Raw genomic sequence first — 20,296 nt, 5'->3', positions numbered from 1 at the left:
GACCTTGGGCGAGTCCTTCTCTTCTCTGGGCCCAGGTTTCTGCATCTGGACAGAACGATAGATCATTTGTGAGATGTTCCGCCCCCTCCACCCACCCAACTTTTTCGGTCAGAGTTTCTACATTTAGCAGAAATGGGAAGTGGGTCCACCACACCTCTAAATGTCAGCCTGGAATTTCAAGGCTGCCTCAGGCCACAGGGTGAAGGCCAGACGCTAAAACCTTTTTTTGGTAAAGAGTTCATAAGACAGACGTTGCAGCTCAAGACCTAGGACACACACACATACTTAATATAAAGGTTCCATGCAGTAACATCTACCCTTCCTTCGTGAGATGCCTTCTGATAGCTTCTATTCTATTCTTTAAAAAAAAAAAAAAAATTCTGATTGCAATCTAGCAAGGTGTTTTCCCAATGAGGAAACAGGGATCATGCCCAAGTTGAAAAACATGGATTCATGCAGCTAGGCCCCTATTTCTAAGGTGGTACCAGTCCCGACAAACACAAATGGGTTTTCTCTATTTTTTTTTTTCAAATGGATTCTATATGAACTGAGCTTCTAGACTTTCATGTGTCTCTGAATCCCGTGAAATATTTTAAAAATGCAAATTCTGATTCAGTGGGTCTGAGGTGAAGCTAAGATTCTGCATTTCTAATTAGCCCTCAAGGTGATTCCATGCGGGGTTAGCGAACAGATATCTCTGACATCCATTTCACTGGTTCCATTTCATTCTTACCAATGGAGAAATTTTCTTCTCAGTCTTTCCTTCCTCTCTCCTTCCTTCTTTTTTCTATCCTTTCATAAACGTGTTTAAAGAATCCATGGGTTCAAAGCACATCTTTGCCTCTTACTAGCTGGGAAAGCTTGGACAAGTTACAAGTTAAGTTTTCTGTGCCTCAGTTTCTTTACCTGCAAAATGGGGATAATGAGTGCAGTTTTCTGATGAAGTACTTTTGAGATGTGAATGAGATCAACCATGTAACATTCTTAATATGTTGCCTATCACATTATGAATGTCAAATAAATGTTATTGTTGGGGTAATTATTATTTTTATTGTCCAAGTTACCTTGGTACTTTTTCTTATTGACTGTCTCCTCTCTCAGGAATTATTTTTCATGTTATATATTTAGTTTGGAGTATGAATTTATTTCATTTCATTTAATTTTATGGAGAAAGCATGAGCCAGGGAGAGGGGCAGAGGGAGAGAGAGAATTGTAAGCAGGTTTCACACTCAGCACAGAGCCCAATGCTGGGGTCAATCCCATGACCCCGGTATCATGACCTGAGCCAAAATCAAGAGTCTGATGCTCAATGGAGCCACCCAGGTGCCCTGAATTTATTTTTTAGTTATACACCATTACAGTAAGTGTGAAAGTAGAGGAAAGGCAAAATTATCATCCATAATTCCAATGATTCCATCAACGATGATTATTTTGGGATGTCTTCTTTCATATGCCTATGAGATGGCTCTGGTTTCTAGTTGATGCCCGAGTGCAAATTTCTTTTATAAAACCCAGTGAAATCTCTCACTTGCATTTGGATGTGGATTCATGCTATTTGTTTTGTCTAAAGCCTTTCTTGGGGTGCCTCGGTGGCTCAGACGGTTGAGCGTCCAACTCTTGATTGCAGCTCAGGTCATGATCCCTGGGTCAGGGGATTGAGCCCCATGTTGGGCTCTGTGCTTAGCATGGAGCCTGCTTGAGATTCTTTCTCTTTCTCTCCCTCTGGCCCTCTCCACCACTCTTGTGTTCTCTTGCGCGCGCACAAGTAAAAAAACTTTTTTTTTAAATAAAGCCTTTCTTATTTTAAAGGGGAAAAAAAGCCCAGTATATTTAATTTTGTCTCCTGCTTTTTCAACTCAACATTATGCTATATTCACATTTTTCCTAGAAATCCATTCTAAAAATATAAATGGGAGTAGTGCCAATTATGACAACTATGACTTCTAGAAGCAAATCATCCCGACAGACGTGATTGGCATTTGACTCCAGGGCTAGCTCTGGCAGAGGACATGTGACTTAGCACCTTACAGACACACAGACTTGGGACTTAATGGTCTCTGGAGAGGATCTGGGGGCTGGGGGCACAGAGCTGAGATCAGAAAACATGGCCTTCCTTATGGAGCATAGCAAGGGACTTAATTCAGGTGCAGAAGCTATTTTACTTCCATTTTACTAATTTAAGTGAGACTTTATTTTAAAAATTCCATGTGCCAGCTCTCCTCCTAAAAGATTGTTCCTTCAACCACATCTTGCTGAGCATTGACTGTGTGATGATTAACTTCTAGATGATCACAGTGCCAGAAGCATCTCCTCAGAGTTGTCTATATTAAGCAAGTTACCATTTGTTCAGTCAAATATTTACTTAGTGATTTCTAGGCCTACGTACTATGCCAAGTGCTAGGGATACACTGGTGAATAGAACGGATTTGACTCCTCGCCTCATGGGGTTTATAACCTCATTATGGCGAGTTATCTATTTAGATGCAACCTGATGAGCACCGTATACTACTGACGAACCATTAAAGCACCATTAAAACTGACGAACATGGGGCACCTGGGTGGCTCAGTCAGTTAAGCGTCTGACTTTGGCTCAGGTCATGATCTCACAGTTCATGAGTTCGAGCCCCGTGTCGGGCTCTGTGCTGACAGCTCAGAGCCTGGAGCCTGTTTCAGATTCTGTGTCCTCCTCTCTCTCTGCCTCCCCCGCTCACGCTCTCCCTCTCTCTATCAAAAATAAATACACTTAAAAAAAAACCCTGATAAACATGAACTCTGTGTAACAGGAAAGAGTCTTAGTATATGGTATTTGGGGGTGAGGGAGTGAAACAGGTGGCAGGTTCATATTCTTTAATGACAGTACATTATTGTTGTTAAAGTATTGTTTGTTGGAGAAATAAAAAATATTTTCAGGGTATTAACTATCCCTCTCCCGCTCTCAACACACACATCATTACAGTGGTTAAAAACAAGGACTTTGGAGTCAATAGAGACCTGGGCTTGAATCCTACTTCTCCAGTGTCCTAGCTGAGTGACCTTGGGTCTATCTGCATATCTATAGAATGGAGTTAACAGCCTCACTTCCAGGATTAAATGGGAGATGTGTGCACAGTGCACAACACACAGTAAGAGCTTAATGCAGCTGTCGATGTTCGTGTGCTGTGACAGAAGGGGAGGGGACTGCCTCATGGTTTCAGGAAAGAACTGCACACTTGTGAACTGCAAACAGCTCAGCATCCTCTTTCTTGGGCTGTTCATGCAATTTTGCTAGAGTCTTCAAAAATCTCCTGTGCTCATTACGTTTGGTACAAGGTGAGGACCACCCGACTCACTTCCAATCCACAGTGGCGGCCGGGCTGCCTCAGGCAAGGACAACCCTAACCTAATATCAAACAGAGCAAGCAGAAAGCTGTCAGATCAAGTGACAAGACACGGGAAAAAGAAAGCATATACATGTTTAAACGTCAAGAGTCCCAGTGACAAATATATCTGAGTTTATGCAATTACATTTTTTCCCCTAGAGCAGAAAATGAAAAATAGAATGTTAGGGTTGGAAGTAACTTTAGAGATCATCTAAACCACAGCTTCATTTAACCAATTATTTCGTTCAGCGGATATTTTTTGGAGGTCCTACTATGTGCCAGTTGTGTGTTGGGTGCTAAGGGTCGGACAGGTGAAGATAAGAGCGTTGTCTCTTTTTGGAGTCTGTAGGGTTCTGTGGAGAAAGCTACAGCTCAGGGAGTTGAAATAGCTTGTTAGGATCCAGGAAACTGTCATTTCTTCCTCTACTTTTCTATATTTTCTAAATTTTCCACGATAGACATGTATCACATTTAACTGTGTGTTTATATTGACTCTGCTAGAGTCACGCAGCTAACAAGAAAATATATTTGTTGGTAAATAGGTTACTCTTGAGCCCCTACCATATTCATGCAAGTTGTAGTCTCAAAGCATGGTTCCTGCATCAGAATGAGCTTTATTGGAAATGCATATCCTGTGCCCATCCCAATCCTGCAAATTTCCCCGCCTTGGAAACATATTCAACAAGGGGATTGTAATACCCATTCGACTTCAAGAACCAATGCCAATGAAAACCAATCATAGCATGATTCCCATGTAGCAAAGAAAGCAGCAATGATTTTTTTTTAATTGGTCTCAGAAATTTAAATGAATGAACTAAGTTCATGAAAACAAACACATTTATCTTTTATTGGAATAAAGTCAACTCCTCCCTTTTTTTCCTCTAGTGCCACAGCTAATTGCATCCATTACGTGTTTTTAACAGGTGCTATAAATCAGTGTGCCCCTGAGACGGGGTGTGTGTGTGTGGGGGGGGGAGTGGGGAGGCTAGAGGGAGGGGGCATCCTCCATCTGACAGCAGGGGATACTAAACAAGTGGCACATGGCCTTAGAGCAAGCAGCCCAAGCTCTCTCACTGCGTGCTTCCGTCCCGCACCAGCCTGCTTGCCTCTGGTTGCATAACAGCGTTTTCCTGGCCCTACAAATCACAGCCCTGTCCCAGTTCTGGAGCGGGCGCCCTTTACACTGCCCAGCCCCGCAGCCCTCGGCATTTGTAACCTCTCTCTTTTCCAGGTTATCATCATCTGTCAGATCTGAAGTTAAACAACAAGAAACATGTCAGGTGAGTGGCTGGGAGAGACACTTGGCTGTTTATGAGAAATATTCCATTACAATCTGACGCAAAATGTTAGGACGCATCTGCCAGCGCTGAGACTGAGAAAGTTCCCCTTCTCTGCAAGCAAGCTGATTAGTGTGTGGTTCCAACCCATGTTTATCCTCTCTGGCTCCGTGGCAAAGGCTCGGAAAAACCTGGCTCGGGTGATTCCTGGTTGCCTGGTACAGTCAGATTCATTCAATTAGGATACCCAGTTTGAGACATAATGGGTTTTGGCGAGCTCCATAGACTGATTGGTTTTTATACACATGCACAGAAAGATTTGATTTCCTCTGTGGAATTTATAGCAGGGGAGAGGAGGTAATTAAATTAATTTCTGCTCTGGTTTCCAGGCTTTCCTTTCTGTTCTCTCTTCTCCTGCCACCTTTGTTGCTCTTTTTAAAATAGACTTTCCGAGGGCCTTGCTTGCATGAATGAAAATGAATTTACTAACTACCAGCAGTTGGTTTGAGTTTGGGGGTGATTTCCACTGTGACTTCGTGGTTTTTGCTCCATGATCTGAATGGTGTTGGGAAGAGAATGGGGACAATCTTGTGCCCAGTGGTGTGTGTAGGTGATCTGATGGGGGTGTGGGTGTGGAGTTCATGTGGCTAGGGAGTGACCTTCCCACCAGGAAGGGGTGGTTGGACTGGACTTTCTGGAAGGGTGCTGCCTCTCATGTTTGATAATGAGGGGAAACAAAAGGATGCTTCCCTTTTCTTCAGTTACCAGGTATGCCTTTCTTCCTCATTTCTGCTTTTCCCACCTTCTGTTTGGTTTCTCATCCTCCTGCTCCAGAACCACATTCTGATGCAGCAGGGGGATCTGTAGAGAAGAGGGAGCAAACGCTGGGGAAGGTGCTGGTCAGACAGGCCAACTATGCCTGCCCCACCCCTTCTCCCTCCCAAAGCCCTTTTATCCTTTCATCCACCCCTGACTTTTTAAGCAAGGACTTCTCTCCTTAAACTAAAGAGACAAAGAAGACCCCTGAGAGATTTAAAAATTCAATGGAAAAAAGCAAAGAAGAAAAAAAAAACACTAAGCACTTAACTTCTCTCCCAAAGGACAAGAGAGCCTGCCAATTCCCCAGCAACGCCAGAGCTAAGCATTTTCCCAGTGTCAACATTAAATCCCTTTTTTGTGTTTCTCTCTTAAAGTGTGTTTACAATTGACCATTATGTGAAAGATGACGGATGTTGCCTGGCCCCGTTTAAAATAATAAGACTAATAATGATGCAGTTTCTTGCCCGCAGACTCAGTTTCCGAATGCCTATCTGCAGAAGGAAAGAGTTGAGAGGAGGCCAGAATATTCACCAGTAAGTGTAGCTGGCCACTGACCCATCCCCCCAGTCCAGTGCCCAAACATTTGAGTTCCTGTGGACTTCTCCATCAGACAAGCACAGATTTCTCAAGATTAATACCTCGGCCTCCAGGCACCTTTAAAAGTCCGTGTCTTGCTCCGGTCCTGTCAGCAGCTGTACAAAGTGTGGATCCCATTACCCATTCCATTTTAGATTGGGAGAAATGAGGCTCGAGGAGGAGGAGCCCTTCTTATACCCCCAGCCCCAAGTTTTAAGGCGGGGATAATGGGAGAACAATCCTGTCACCTCACCATTTCTGACCGATTCTACCTCCTACCAGTTCTTAATCTTCCAGAACAGATCAGGTTGATCCGATTGGGTTTTCTCTGCTGAAACGTATTGCATTTCTTTGAACTGAATACTACCATGTATAGGTCACTCTTGCCAGGTAGTGGCTGAGGGCCCAGGCTTGCGGTGGAAACCTGTAGATTGGGATGAGATGCTGCACAACTTCAGATTTCCACCACCATTCTTGCATTGCTCCAGCGTGTGCAAAAGTTTGGCGGAATCGCCAACCCCCTCTCCCTGAGATAGCTGTGTTAGAGGAACAAGTCTGGAACTGAGGTCCTGCCCTCCCCGCCCCCTTTCCTTCCCATGGGGATGCTGCCAGAGAAGTGCACGATCCCTAGTAAAAAAGACGGAGAGATGTGGCTCAACCATGCATTTCCGGGAGAAAGCATACTCCAGGATTGCTGGTGAAGGCCCTGTGCTTCCGCTGTGTTTGGACTACAGGGCTCCCCAGCCCATGGTGGCATCTGTGTTTGGGGACAGGGTCCCAGCTCCAGCTTTCCCCCAACCCTCAGCCTACCCTGGTAGGCTAGCAGCAGGATCCAAAAGATAGGTGGAATGGATTGATTTCATCCTTCCAAGGCATTCACGTTGGATTGAAAAAGGAAACAAATTCTCTGACCTGGGAAGAAACAGTCAGGCCAGGCGGTGAAATTGACCTTCGTGACACTGACCAGAGATAAGCCTCTTGGTGTACAACAGCCTGGCACACAATTGATCAATTGTGGACCAGCGCCAGGGACCTGCAACCTAGCACCATGAAACTAACCAGCGTGCAATTAACGAACAACCTGGAACCCTTAAAACAGAGGGTGCACAACAGAACACCGATAACTGACCACTTGAAACTCGTAGCTGCCAGGCTAAGCAGAATGAAATTGCCCCGAAGCAATGGGACTGGGTGGAAAGGAACCAGGAAATCCACCTGCCCGCGAACAGGCAACTAACCACGCGAGGGACTGGAGCAGGGAGGGGGTTGTCTCCTGCTCACGCTCCGGAGAAGCTGACCGGAGCTGCCTCGGGACGAGGCAGGGGGGGAGGGGGATGAAGGGGGTGTCCGGTGCTTTTAATTTACGGCCTGCGCCCAAACGATCCCATAAATTTGGGGGCCGTTTTCACCAAAACTGTGAGTTACGATTTTTCAAATAAATACGTTTTCCAATCAGACGGGGTTCTGTTTAGGTTGAACGTGTCCTGAAGCAGACATCTCTCTGCGCGGAAAATACACAGAGGAGGAAACGGAGCCGGGACGAAGCTTAGACGACATAAAAACTTGTGTAAACACGTTGTCATTTACGGACTTCGGAAGGGAAAGGAAAGGGAATGGGGGAGGAAGATGTTTAATTCTCCCGGACTCCTTAGGTCCCAGCCCCGAGGGAAGACACGGAAAATTTAATATTCTTTTTCCATAACCTTGATTTATGTTACTTATTAGACAATGGGCAGCGTCAGGTTCACCTTAAATAGATTGTGTATTTTTGAGGCAGTTACAAACCTAAGAATGGACAGGGTTGCCTCTCGTTCCCTGCCCCCCACCCCCAACACATGCGCTCTTTCTCTCCCGTTTTCTCTCTTTCTCTTAGCGTTTCTTTAGGAAAGAATGGAGGCAAACTGAAAATGGATTAGTTTAGTAACGGAGGGCCTTCATTCCTAGCTGCGCCCCAACCTCTTGCGCCCGTGTTTTGCCACCTGTAAAACAAGGGGAACCAGAGGCCCCGCTTCACGCAAGAACGCACAGAATGCTGCGCACAGTTGTAGGAAGCTCAGGGATCCCCGAAGCGAAAAGGTAGAGAATGGAATGTCAGCGTGTGGCTTGGACCCTCTCTGGCTGGACCAGTCCTCATTCCAGGAAAGAGGGGAATAAGGCGAGACAGAGGCTGCCATCAGTCGGGTCTTCCCTAGAGGTCTGGCCTCCAGCGGCGTCTCTGACCCTCATTGGCTGTGTGCCCTTAGGTAAACTTCTTGCCCTCTCTGCGCCGGTTTCCCCTATTTGTCCTAACAAGATCTCTCCATAGACTTGCTGCTTTCCCACATCAGCGAAGTCCAGGAGTCCTCTCACACTAGGAGGTTATAGGAGAAATCAATCGACAAGCTTTCTCTCTCTCCCCTGCCCTAACTGTCCCCGGACCGGGGAAGCGGATTGGGCTAGATTGGAAAGCCCTAGGCACTCTTTAGATGCCGCAGAGAAATGTTTAAGGGATTTGCGCGCTCAAGCTGCGGGGTAAATGGCCCGCGGGCTGATTTATGGTGCGTTACTGCGCGACGCGATTCCCCAAGACAGCGAGAATATTTTACACGGCGCTAATATAAACAGGCGGCCGGCCGGGTCCTTTTTATGGAGTTCCTGTAATTACCCGGGCCCTGACAGGTCTTTGATTTACGGCCCTATTTAGATAAGGGGTCCGGTGCGGGGATTGCCAGTGGCGTCAAGGTCACGGGACTCAGTGGGAGAAGTTTTTGCGGTGGGCGCCGAGGCGCAGGCTCTCAGGCCTTCCTGTCCAGGGGCGAGGGGTGGAGGCGAGGGGTGGAGGTAGGAGTAAGGGGAGGAGTGGGACAAGGTCAGGAGAAGGACCCCTAGGCCCAGGTCGAAGTCACTCCGGAGCGGCTGGTACAGCCAGCCCACTGTACAGATGGGGGAACTGAGTTTCGGAGGGCGCCCGAACTCCCCCCAAATCATACAATGAGTGAAATGCCGGTGGGTGGGAAGCAATTCAAGTCTCTGGCGACAGAACCCCCACATCTGGCAAAGCTCGGTCTCCCTCACCTCCAGCCTTAGGGCAGTGGGGTTCTGTAGGGTAGTTGGGGAAAGAGGAAGACTCCAATGCGGTCAGAAACAGGCCTGGGTAGATCAGGACCAGTGGCCTGGACTCTCCCTGTCCAGTGCTATGCAGTCAGTCGTATGGACTCCCAAACTCCATTTCTTCCCTTGCTAAATTAGTCCCCCAAACAGAGCACTACTTATCCAGGTTTACTGTTATCGTGCTAAGAGCTTCACCTATATTATTTCAATCGGCCTTAAGCCAGCACTCTGGGCGGGTGGTTACCGTGTCCCAATTTACAGAGGAGGAAACTGAGGATCTTAAGGTTCCCATTAAGGATCCCTTAAGGATCTAAGGTCTCCTTAAAGTTAAGGAGGGGCGACAGTGGCGGATTTCAACCCAAGTGCACCAGATCCGGAGCCAGTCTCTCTTAAGCACTCCTTTACTGCAGTTTTTTAACCTCTCTGTGCTTAAGCTCTCTACCCTGTAAGATGGGGGTAGAGTTCTTGCCGGACCTCACTAGCACACTTGGAGGAAAAAGCGCGCATTTGAAAACGCTGAGAGTGCCAGACCATCAGAAGGCGCTCTCCGGGTGAGCACGGCGGGGTACCGGAAGGGAGGGGGGCCCCCTGGAGAGTGTGGCCAGGCGCGTAGGCCGCTCGGACTGCGCAGCTCCTTATCCTGGGTCTGCAGACTTGGGCCGGGCCTCCCATTAGGGCTCCCAGAGTGGAGCGCTAAGCCTGCGTCCGCGGAGAGAGCAACAAGGGTGGGGTCCGTGCAACAGTCCAGAGCTGGGAATGGAAACTCCAGACTATCAGTTCTTTCTTCTGAAACTGGGGAAACTGAGGCTCAGAAAGGGAAAGGAACGCACGTGTCTTATCTCTCAATCAGCAGTTTCGGCCCGGGGCGGAGAGAGCGTCCTCACCAGGTCCCCATTGCCGAGTTTTGCCGCACTCCAAACGCACCTGAGCCGAGCTGAAGTTAAAAAGTACACTGGAGTGCTCCTGAAGGCCGAGGCTGGAGCCTAGGCGCCTTGCGGTCTACGCGGGCGCTCTCGGTGGCGTCCATCCTGCTGGAGGCCGCCAAACCCGAAGCCCCAGCGGGTCCCCTAGGGCTGCGTTCCCAGTGCGGGCGCCGCTTGGCTGACGGCTTCCACTCCTCCGCGCCCAGGGGTGGGGCTTGTGCGGGGACAGGAACAGCATTTTCTGTAGCCCAGGTGACTGGGGGGCACCCTGCTCTTTGCCCAGGAGAGGCTGCCGGTCAGTCTCAGGGCCCTCAAGGGAGTCATCGTCCAGTAGTGATAATGCATTTCCTACCACACTAACCAGGAAGGAACTATGGGGGTGTATTTGGCCCCCGAGTGATCTGTGTTAAGGTGGGGGAACCGACTTGGATGTGTGTGGGTGGGTGCTGGAGCTGTGAGTTTGTGCATAATTGCCAGTATGTATAGGAGTGCTTGCCCTTCATGTGGGTGCTGGGACAGTGTGCCTCTATCGTTCAACTTCATTTCCAGGGCTTGTGAATGTGGTTGTATAGGCAATATAGAATATATGTCAGGCTGTCTTAAAGTGTTTGCAATCCGTGTGACTGTGTGTAGTGTTGCACACATGTGAAAACGTCTACGTCTGAGCACCTGTGTGTACAGAGTAGTCATTGCGGCTGTGCACCTGGGTGTGTTTGCGGGACTGAAGACTTAGTTTCCACATGGAGAATACGTGAAATGTATGATGAGGTTTTCAGAAGTCCGTGCTGTGTTGATAATTGTGAGGAGTTGTAAGAAAATACAAATTGGTGTGCCTGTGCACAATCGTGGGCATAAGACTATGCGTAAAACCCTGCAGCTGTGAGCTACTTCCACAGAATTCGTGTGCCTCTACTTAGTGATGGTATCTTTATGCCTGCCTGCTTACAGGTTGGGGAGTGGCTCCTAGCTGTAACACATCTGAATCGGGATGTGTGCCCTGTGGGTGACAGAGAGATAATGCATAAAATTCTAGGAATGCATGAATATTGAAGTGCTGTGTGTCTTGTGGGTGTAAATGTGTTATCGTGGGAACACACATACTTTTTGGCGTCTGTGTGGATACTGGGCTTCTGTGGATGCCAGTGATTTTTGTGAGCCCGTGTGCACATACATGTGCATGGGTTATCAGGAGCCCCAGTGTGCTGCTGCGTGATGCTGCGGGTAAAGGTCGGCTGGGTGTGTGTTGAGGATGGAGGTCCCTCTCCCCAGGGTAATGACAACTCTCTACCTGGACACCCTCACTGGTGAGCGCCTCCAGGCCAGGCAGGCGCGGACCCCGTGGAGCCGAGGCTGAACCAGGCGCCTGGAGCTCCCTCCCGGCAAGCCTCCGGCTCTGAGATCGGCCCAACCCCGGCGCTGCTGGCGCCAGGCGCCCGGGAGAGCGGCGGGTTTCCAGCCCGCCTCAGGCAGGAAACCAGGACCTCCCTTCCCCCCACCCCTGCGCACCTCTAGCCCTGCCGAGCTCTCACCAGTGGAACCTGCCCAGGACCTGGGCAGAAGTGGAACTTGTCCTCTTCTCTCCTGTGGTGTCCCCTCCTGGATCCATGTATTCGCAGGAGAAAAGTACCACATTTCCATGGGCTACCAGCCCCAAGGATAATCTTTGATCTTCTCTGGGCCTTACCTTTCCTATCCCCACAAGGAGAGAGTGGACCTTTCTCCCTCTGCCTCTGTACTAGTAGGTCTGGCACATAGTGGGCGGTCAATAAACAATGTTGAATGAGTGCATAAAGGAGTGAATTTGTCCTTTGAAAAGAGCAGTCACATATTTATCTTCTTCTACCTGCGCCCGGAGATCACTTTGGAGAGAAAGGCGCATTCCCTCAGCCCCACCTAGGGAAGGCGGTTGGCTGGGAAAGGCTGGTGTGGATGGGGGCGCCCAGGTATGAGGGCATCAGCTGGGAAGCTACCTCCGTGGGAGGTGAAAGAGAATTCTAGGAGAAACACTGCCACCCAGGGATTTCCAGGTTCCAATGAGAGCCCGGGGAAAGGCCCTTGTGGAGAGAACTGGAGATTCGGAGAGGCCCTAGCTGGGAGGGGAAATGGCGGAGGTCTGCCCAGCCAGGATGTCCCTCTGCTTTGGTGGGTGTGAGATACTGCCATGGCAGTTCTCTGGCTGTGCCAGCCTTGTGAACAGCGTGGAGGTCGTGGTCCCCTCGCTATCTGTTTACTGCCAAACGCAGATTTCTCTTGGTGTGAGCCCTGGTGCTGGTGTCTTTAGACAAGGGAACATTCTCAAGCAGTGACGATCTGGGTGGAGTGACCCAATGTGGCTGTGCTTCGGGCCTTCCATCCAGCCTTTGGACTGCATCTAGCGCCTGGGAGCCGAGAAAAGTGACTCTCAGGCCCTGGAGCCCGGAACAAATCATTAAATGCCTCTGGGCTTGGAGCCTGCCTTCCTCCACTTCCCCCTCCCTCACACTCCAAAGTCTTCTCCAGCCAGTGGCAGTCTTTGGGATGGTGTAGATGCCTTGGGCAGAAGAGCATGCCCTACTGGGCTCCACAGTACGGTTCACAGTCCCTGCCAGGTGGAAATGATGACTAAGGGCTGGGAGTGCTTAGGGGAGACCATTAAGGGCCTATGCTGCCTCCAGCAAGGACCTCTCATCTTCTGACTCTGAGGCTGATGGGAGTAGATGGAGCTCAGGACTGAGAATGGCTAGAATTTCGATTCTGAATTCTGTACAGTCTAGAAACAAGAAACTTTCTCTGTCTGGGTCTCATTTCCGTATCTGTAAAATCAAAGAGTGGGCTCTACATGAAGGCCTTCTTTTCGCTGGATGATTCTGGATGGCTTTCCTTGGGTCCACAGGAAGGAGGTGGCAGCCACCGTCTAGGGTGTTGACAGGCTTGTGCCTCAAGTACGTAGCCCCCGCCTCCGCCCAGCCGGGAACTGGGGGTGGGGAGGCAGAGGCGGGGCCGCCTCCCTGTCCCCGCAGGCGGCCTAGAGTCCGGTGGTGCTAGCTGAGCTTAAAGCCAGGGACGGCCACCCCTTTTCCTCCTCCCCGCCCCCCTGCCATTGGCTCCGGGGAGAGGTTGACATCAAAGCTGTGGCCTTATATAAGCCAGACCCTGAAGAGGAGGCCGAAGAAGGGTTAAATAGGTCTCCCGGCGTCGGCGTCCTAGCTCGCGAGAGGCCGGTGGGCTGCGCGTCTGTCTCCAGCCTTGCCCCAGACTCTCCGAAAGCGGCGTCCAGCAGAGCGCCGCCCCAGAGCCCACGGGTGGCCCCGGCAGTCTCTCGGGCGCATGGGGCGGCGCTAATCGGGCTGGAGGCGCAGGCCAGGGGCCGCTCCAACATGAACCTCGTGGGCAGCTACGCACACCATCACCACCATCACCACCATCACCACCCACACCCAACGCACCCCATGCTCCACGAACCCTTCCTCTTCGGCCCGGCCTCGCGCTGTCACCAGGAGCGGCCCTACTTCCAGAGCTGGCTGCTGAGCCCCGCTGACGCTGCCCCAGACTTCCCCGCCGGCGGGCCACCGCCCACAGCCGCGGCGGCCACCGCTGCCTACGGTCCGGACGCCAGGCCCGGCCAGAGCCCCGCGCGGCTGGAGGCGCTCGGCGGCCGGCTGGGCCGGCGGAAAGGCTCGGGACCCAAGAAGGAGCGGAGGCGCACGGAGAGCATTAACAGCGCGTTCGCAGAGCTGCGCGAGTGCATCCCCAACGTGCCTGCCGACACCAAGCTCTCCAAGATCAAGACACTGCGCCTGGCCACCAGCTACATCGCCTATCTGATGGACGTGCTGGCCAAGGACGCTCAGGCCGGCGACCCCGAAGCCTTCAAGGCCGAACTCAAGAAGGCGGATGGCGGCCGCGAGAGCAAGCGGAAAAGGGAGCTGGTAAGTCAGGGGGCCTGCAGGCGCCGGCCAAGGGTGCGGGCTGGGTGAGCACCCGCAGGCCCTGTATGAGCGGAAGGGGTTTGCGTTGCTGTGTGTGCGATTTTGAGAGGCTGCGGAGAGCTCTGAGGCCGTAGTGTGGGATCGCTTGTGTGGTGGGAGGCAGATTCATATTTGAATTAATTTGTAGGGAAGATTCAGACCCGAGAAAATGCACACATCTTCTATTTCGCTTCCAATTTCAAAGGGGTCTTGATCCATCCCCGGGCTTTCCGGGAATCCACGTTAAGAATGCTGCAGGAATTTGTTACTTTAATGTGCCTGAGTGTCGATTTATGCACGTGGACTCAGTTACTGTTTTCCAAGGGTTTTTGCTGGAGAGGCTAGGCTACTTCCATTGTTGTACGGATAGGGAAACTGAGGCCCAGAGTCGGACGGGGAGGTAAAGGTCATCTACCCGAGGACTCAGAGGTGGAGCTGGGGTAAAACAAGTCAGGTCTTCTACTCCCATTCCGGGGCGCGTCCCACTGCCCCACTGCCCACGAGCTAGTTCTGAGGGCGACCTTGATTGTTTTGTGTGTAAAGGCTGACAAGCAAGAGGCACGGGTCTCACCTACTGCTTTTGGCTTTGGAGATCGCAGTCCCTACTCGATCCTCTCCAGTGAGGGCGACACTTACTCGAGCGCGGTTCCGCTGGGCTAGGGCTCTGGGACCTCCGAAGGAGGCGATTTCCAGGCTGGCGAACTATTTTCTCTAAATTGCTGCGCTCAGGACCGCCGCACGTTTGGCTGTAGAGCCCCGCCGGGTTTTCTTTGACCCACAGGGGCTGTAGTAAACTAGGGATAGCTCATCTGGGGAGACTGGGAAAGATCGATAGGCATCGAGTCTCCAAACAGCCGTTGGGATGTAGGAGAGGCAGGCCGGGGCGATGCCTGCCCGCCGGGAGTTTTTGGGCGTATCCCCACCCACTGTTGGTCGCCGCCTCCTTCAAGTAGCACCGCTTGGTTTCTGCTAAGAGCCGGGAAGGAGGATGGCGGGCCAGGCCCACTGGTTCCTCCTTCGCCCAGCCACCTGAGGCTCCCAGTCCACTAGCAGAGGGACTCAACCCAGTAACCAGCCCAGACGCTAAACTAGGTTGGAAAGCGAGTGGGACTTGTGGGGGGAGCAGGTCCAAGAGCGGGAAAATTGTCGAGTCCCACTCTTCCCATTCCAACGCCTCTGCGGCCATCCTTTGGCGCCCTAAAGCCAAAACTACGCGCATCAATTTCACCAGGCACAGAAAATCCTCGTTACCAAACCTCCAGAAGTTGCCCAGCCCATCCGGGCCCCCAGGAACTCTGGCGCATAAAGGCAAATTTACGAGCCTGTTTGTCTATGTCGCAAACAGAAATCCGTCACGTATTTAAAGGCGCCCAGTTACTTCTCCCAAAACCTTCTCCCCACCCCAACTCTATGCCTGGGCGATCGGAGCAGAAAAATTTAAACCTGTCTCTCGCCTCTTTTCTTGTGTGTGTCCTCTGGCAGCAGCAACACGAAGGCTTTCCTCCTGCCCTGGGCCCAGGAGAGAAGAGGATTAAAGGGCGCACAGGCTGGCCGCAGCAAGTCTGGGCGCTGGAGTTAAACCAGTGAGCTGAGGCCGCGCCGAGGACCCTTTCACCGCTGCCCGACACCCGGAGCCCCGGGAGGAGAGGAAGGCGGCGGCGAGGGCCAGGCTCTGGGTGCCGGGGGCTTATAAGGGCGCATCCCGCAGAGCCTCTGCTACGTGCTGGCAGGTCGCTGGCTGCAACAACACACTTGGATCGCACGTGCAATGTCATTTGAAGTTGATTTTAATACATTAAGAGAAAGAGAAATATATATATATATATCCACACCCCCCCCCCCCCCAAACTGAGAGAGTGGCTCTTGGCTGCACAATGCGGGAGAAAGGGACTGCGGGACTCCAGCGCGCTAAAAAGCACCCTTCCAACCCTCTTGGGGCGAATTTAGAACCCCCATGCTTTCTCCACTATGCCTTCTGGCTCTCTTCCTCGTTCTCCAGTCAGCTTTGCGGCAAAACCCCCCAGGCGCTCTCTTTCCTAATTAAAATGCAATAAGAGGAATCAATAGTTTTCTGCCCGGGAAAGAGAACCAAACCAGGAAGATGGAGGGGTGCCTTTTGTTGTTGTTCTCCTACAAACAGTGCTGTTTTATTTTATTTTATTTTATTTTATTGTCGCTGCACTTCCTACTTAGTTTCAAGGGAAACGCTTTCTCTCTTTCCTTTCCTTCTCTCCCTTACTTCCTTTCCCTTTCCCTTCCTTTCCTTTCCTTTCCTTCCGTTTCCTTTCCTTTCCTTTCCTTTCCTTTCCTTTCCTTTCCTTCCGTTTCCTTTCCTTTCCTTTTCTTTCCTTTCCTTCTTCTCTCCTTTCCTTCCTTCCTTCCTAAATAAAAACTTTTCCCTATGTTGAAAAGTTTTTATGTATTTAAACTACCTACCATGCCTGCTGTGCTCAGGTGTTTATTACCCCATCCCTACCCTTTTTCTACCTCAAACCTATAAGACCACTCACCGCCCCCTCCCTTTGCCAAAGCAGTATCTATGCTCTTGACGAATAAAAGATTTTCTGAAATCGGAGGTAGCCTGCGTGATGTCTTGGTGGGTATATCCACTGGCCCCATCATTTCTGCTAGGTAGAGAACCTCCTGTTCTGATTTCTGTTTTGATAAATGTCAAACCAAGTTACGAATCCAGTCAGGAAAAGAGGGCAGATAAAGGATTTATTCGTGGGACAAAGAAAGTTCTTAGAATATAATGAACCCACAGAAGGGAACACTGGAAACGAATTAGACCCAGAGAGGACAGTCTGGGATTTATGTGGGTCAGCACTGGGGCTTGTGTGTGTAGGATAGTATGCACACCAGCATCTGCAGGCAGTAAGTAGTTTGGGGTTATTGGGAAGGGGGCTTGGCACACAAACCACCGGCATCCGAAGGCAGTGCAACTTGGAAGGGGGGGGGGCGGTTTGCACTGGGGAATATGTTCCTGTACGTGAGATTCTGATCTTATAGGTGTGTGTGTAATAGTGCAGGAACTCACACGGAGCGCCACAGCTATGCCGGGGGCCACCACAGTGTCTGCCTAGGGCAGCTCCCAGCACGCATGACAAATCATAGCGGTTACTACTTTATCCGTGAGAAAAGTAAGCTTGTGAGTGCTTATGGTTACAGTGAGACAATTAAGTTTCTTTCCATCAAGAAAGCACTCAACAAATATTTGTGAGAGAGCATCTGGATTTGTGCAAAAGCGGGGGAGTGTGTGTGTGCATGCTAATTAGGGCACTTCGTGCACGACAGCTGGTTTCGTGACCCCTCGTGCGCACCCATGACTGGGTGTGGGGATGAGTAGAAGCGGTGCATTTGCTAAGGCGCGGATGCGTGGAAGGCTAAAGTGGGGCAGGCAAACGCTGGTGTTACGAGTCCCCAAATAACAGTGTACAGATAACTACTCTTGTTTGCGCGCCACTGTGTGCTAGGCTCTAGGCTAAGCGCTTTTACGTGTCCTAACAGCTCCCACAGTTGCACGAGGGAACCGGTGGTCTGCGGTGCCTGCCCGGGTCTCCGCGCTCACTGCGAGGGAGGCGCGCAGACGCACGCGCGGGTCTCTGGGCGTTTCCTTGCTCTGGAGTTGGAGGCCCTCGCGTTGGGGCGTGCGCCAAAAAAGGAGACCCCAGGCAGCTCCGGGATCAGGCGTGTCTTAGGCGCCTCGTCCCGGCATCGGGGTGAATATGGGGCCCCATTAGATTTGGCTGTAAACACCGTGGCAGGAGCTGAATGGGCCACGCCAGTCCTTCCGGACGCGAAGGAGTTAATAAAAGGTGTTTTATGGGTGCGAGGAAACGGTGGGGGAGGTGTGAGCGTCTCTTTACGCTGACCCCCCTACTTTTTCCTTTTTTCCCTCTCGCCACCCGCCGCCAGATCAAACGGGCCCGCGACTTAACTAGGGCAACACCTCGCGGTAATGAGCCGCCCGGCCCACCCCTCCCCCCGGCCTCAGTCCCCGGCCCCGAGGCCCCAAGGCCCTCGGGAAGGAGCAAAGAAAAATCGAGTTTTTTTTTTTTTCTTTTTCTCTCTGAGGGCTGAGAACCCCTTAGAAATCCTGGCACGCATGGGGGAAACAGACTCGGAGAGCAAGTGGATCGAGGTGCCTCCGTACGGAGGGGACCTTATCTGGATTCGAACCCAGGACTTCAGTTGAATTCACTGCCGGTTCTCTGGCTTTACACAGAGCTCCGCTCCCTCGACTATTTTTAGCTGCGGGAGGTATCCTAGGCACGGTAGGAATGCGCACCCGGGTTCTGCTTTCTTGGAGCCCTGACCAGTAAGTGGAGAGGGTACCGAGGGGTACCGCCCGCAGCAGCCAGAGCCAAGCTTGGCATAACCATGCCCCCTCAGAAAACCCCATCGGGCCGGGCCTAAGCCGCATTTCAGAAGACAGAGCTGGAGCCTCAAATTCAGTCCCAGCCATGTGGTCCCATGGTCTCAGGGAGAGCTGAGGACGGGGGCTGCCCATTGCGAGGGTCACGGGGATGCCCTCCCACTGTCCCCTGGAACGCCAGAGCCACACTTGCGGCCCTCCCTCGCGGGCTGCAAAAGCCCAGCCCTCAGAGAGGAGCGGGGTTGCTCCAGGTTTCACAAACCAGGGGTTCTCCAGACTCGGGCTCCCCGTCCTCTCTCCCCCTCGCCGGCTCTCTAGCCTCTCACCTTTCTTCAGCGCTCCCTCCATGGAATGGCTTTAGAGCCTGGCGTTCGCTTTCTCATTCTCTCCCAGGGTTCAGCGCGGTTTGTCAGAAACCTACCTCAATCCAGCTGAGGCAGAGGCGGTGTCATTAGTATTTTTGAATTAACATCACCCTCCCCCTTTTAATCTAGGGGGAACATGGAATGGTCACTAATTTAAAAGTAAATTCCAGGAATTGACTGTAAGGGAATACTCACTGATGTTACAAAGCTTTAACTGCAGGGCTATTCTGCTAAAGAGTGAAAAATACAAAAGGCACCTGATGTGTTATAGTTACAGAAGTGGTTAATTAAATCCGTCAGTACAGTGGGTTGCAACACAGTCACTTGAAAAAGTGTGGCAACTGACATGGAGATTGTTCATGATATATTAAGTGCAGAAAAAAAAAAAACCCTCCCAGGTTGCTAAAGGTTGTTTATTGAGACCTGCTTTATGTAAAACTAGCTAATTAAATATCATTCCTGGAGAAAAAGTGGAAGAATATACATCAAAACATTTACACCTCTACCTCTGAGTTTTGGAAATAAGGATAATTTTGACTTTTCCTTCTGCTTAGGTATATTTTTCTACATTTTTAAACAACAAATAAGTATTTTACAACAAAAGAAAATTGAGCTGCAATTTCCTTCTAATTTCTCCTGTGACCATTGTAATTTTCATACACTTTATGCAACGTACATTAATGGAGCACCCACCTTGTGCTAGGCACTGTGGGTATAAATATAATGAATGAGAAAGAATTCTAATAATCATCACCAATTAATATACAATAGTAAATATTTGTTGTGAAGTTTTATTATGCCTTCCACACAGTAAATATAATCTTTACTTACATTTATTGATTTATTTTTCTTACATTTAAAACTTATTAATGCATGAAGTAATCCACAACAACTGAAATTTGTAGGGGAAATTATTTAAGCCCTTAGTATGTACTATTTCCAAAGATTGTATGAGGTTAATACTGAGGCAGCAGAACACTGAAAGGTGAAGGGCTTTGTTCAAAGTCACACAGATGGTAAAAGGTGGGTAGGCTTGGATCAAAGGGCATCTCTGGCTGCTGCAGAGACGCAGAGACGGGGCTTTTCCCCACATCTTAGAGCACCTCCAGGATGTGTGTGTGTGTGTGTGTATGTGTGTGTGTGTGTGTGTGTGTGTGTGTTCATACAAATACAGCCTCCTCGGTTGAATCCTCCTTGGTCCCCAAAGTAAGGTGGAGAAAGAAAGAAGTGGGGTGGAGAAGGAATCAGGGTTCTAACCGCAGCCTTCACCAGCAGCTCTTTTCCTTCGCCCCGGCTCAGAGTGGATCCCATCTATAACATGAGGAAGGCGGCAGGCTCCTGGACCGCTAGGTCCTGTCCTGACTGGAACACTCTGATTCCAGGAATGTATTTTCTGCTGGTGAAAAACTCAGCATGTTATTCTTTGCACCAGCCTCGGATATTTGTATAGCACATTCATCTTTCCTTGGAACTTACACTTCTGTGAGCATACGCTTCTGTCCATAAACTAGAAGGGATCGGCGCAGGGATCGTGTTCCTCACTGCCAGGAGAAAGGAAAGCCCAG

At 50.5% G+C, this 20,296-nt stretch overlaps 1 protein-coding gene across 2 annotated transcripts; it reads left to right on the top strand.

Moving 5' to 3' along the window:
- Positions 1–13,083: 13,083 nt before the first annotated feature.
- On the top strand, positions 13,084–16,566 carry HAND1 (heart and neural crest derivatives expressed 1). 2 transcript variants are annotated; one of them, XM_019464498.2, is made up of 2 exons: positions 13,084–13,952; positions 15,474–16,566. In XM_019464498.2, the coding sequence occupies exons 1-2, from the start codon at positions 13,401–13,403 to the stop codon at positions 15,576–15,578; spliced, it is 657 nt and encodes a 218-aa protein (XP_019320043.1). In that variant the 5' UTR covers positions 13,084–13,400; the 3' UTR covers positions 15,579–16,566. The 2 variants fall into 2 exon arrangements, with proteins under 2 accessions (XP_019320043.1, XP_019320042.1); XM_019464497.2 differs by having other exon boundaries at positions 13,280–13,952; positions 15,477–16,566.
- The last annotated feature ends 3,730 nt before the right edge of the window (positions 16,567–20,296 follow it).

Source organism: Panthera pardus, unplaced genomic scaffold, assembly GCF_024362965.1.
Source record: "Panthera pardus isolate Hobbes unplaced genomic scaffold, ASM2436296v1 HiC_scaffold_2, whole genome shotgun sequence".
Lineage (NCBI taxonomy): Eukaryota > Metazoa > Chordata > Mammalia > Carnivora > Felidae > Panthera > Panthera pardus.
Note: the sequence above shows the minus strand (reverse complement) of the source record. Positions and strands in the feature narration are given on the sequence as shown.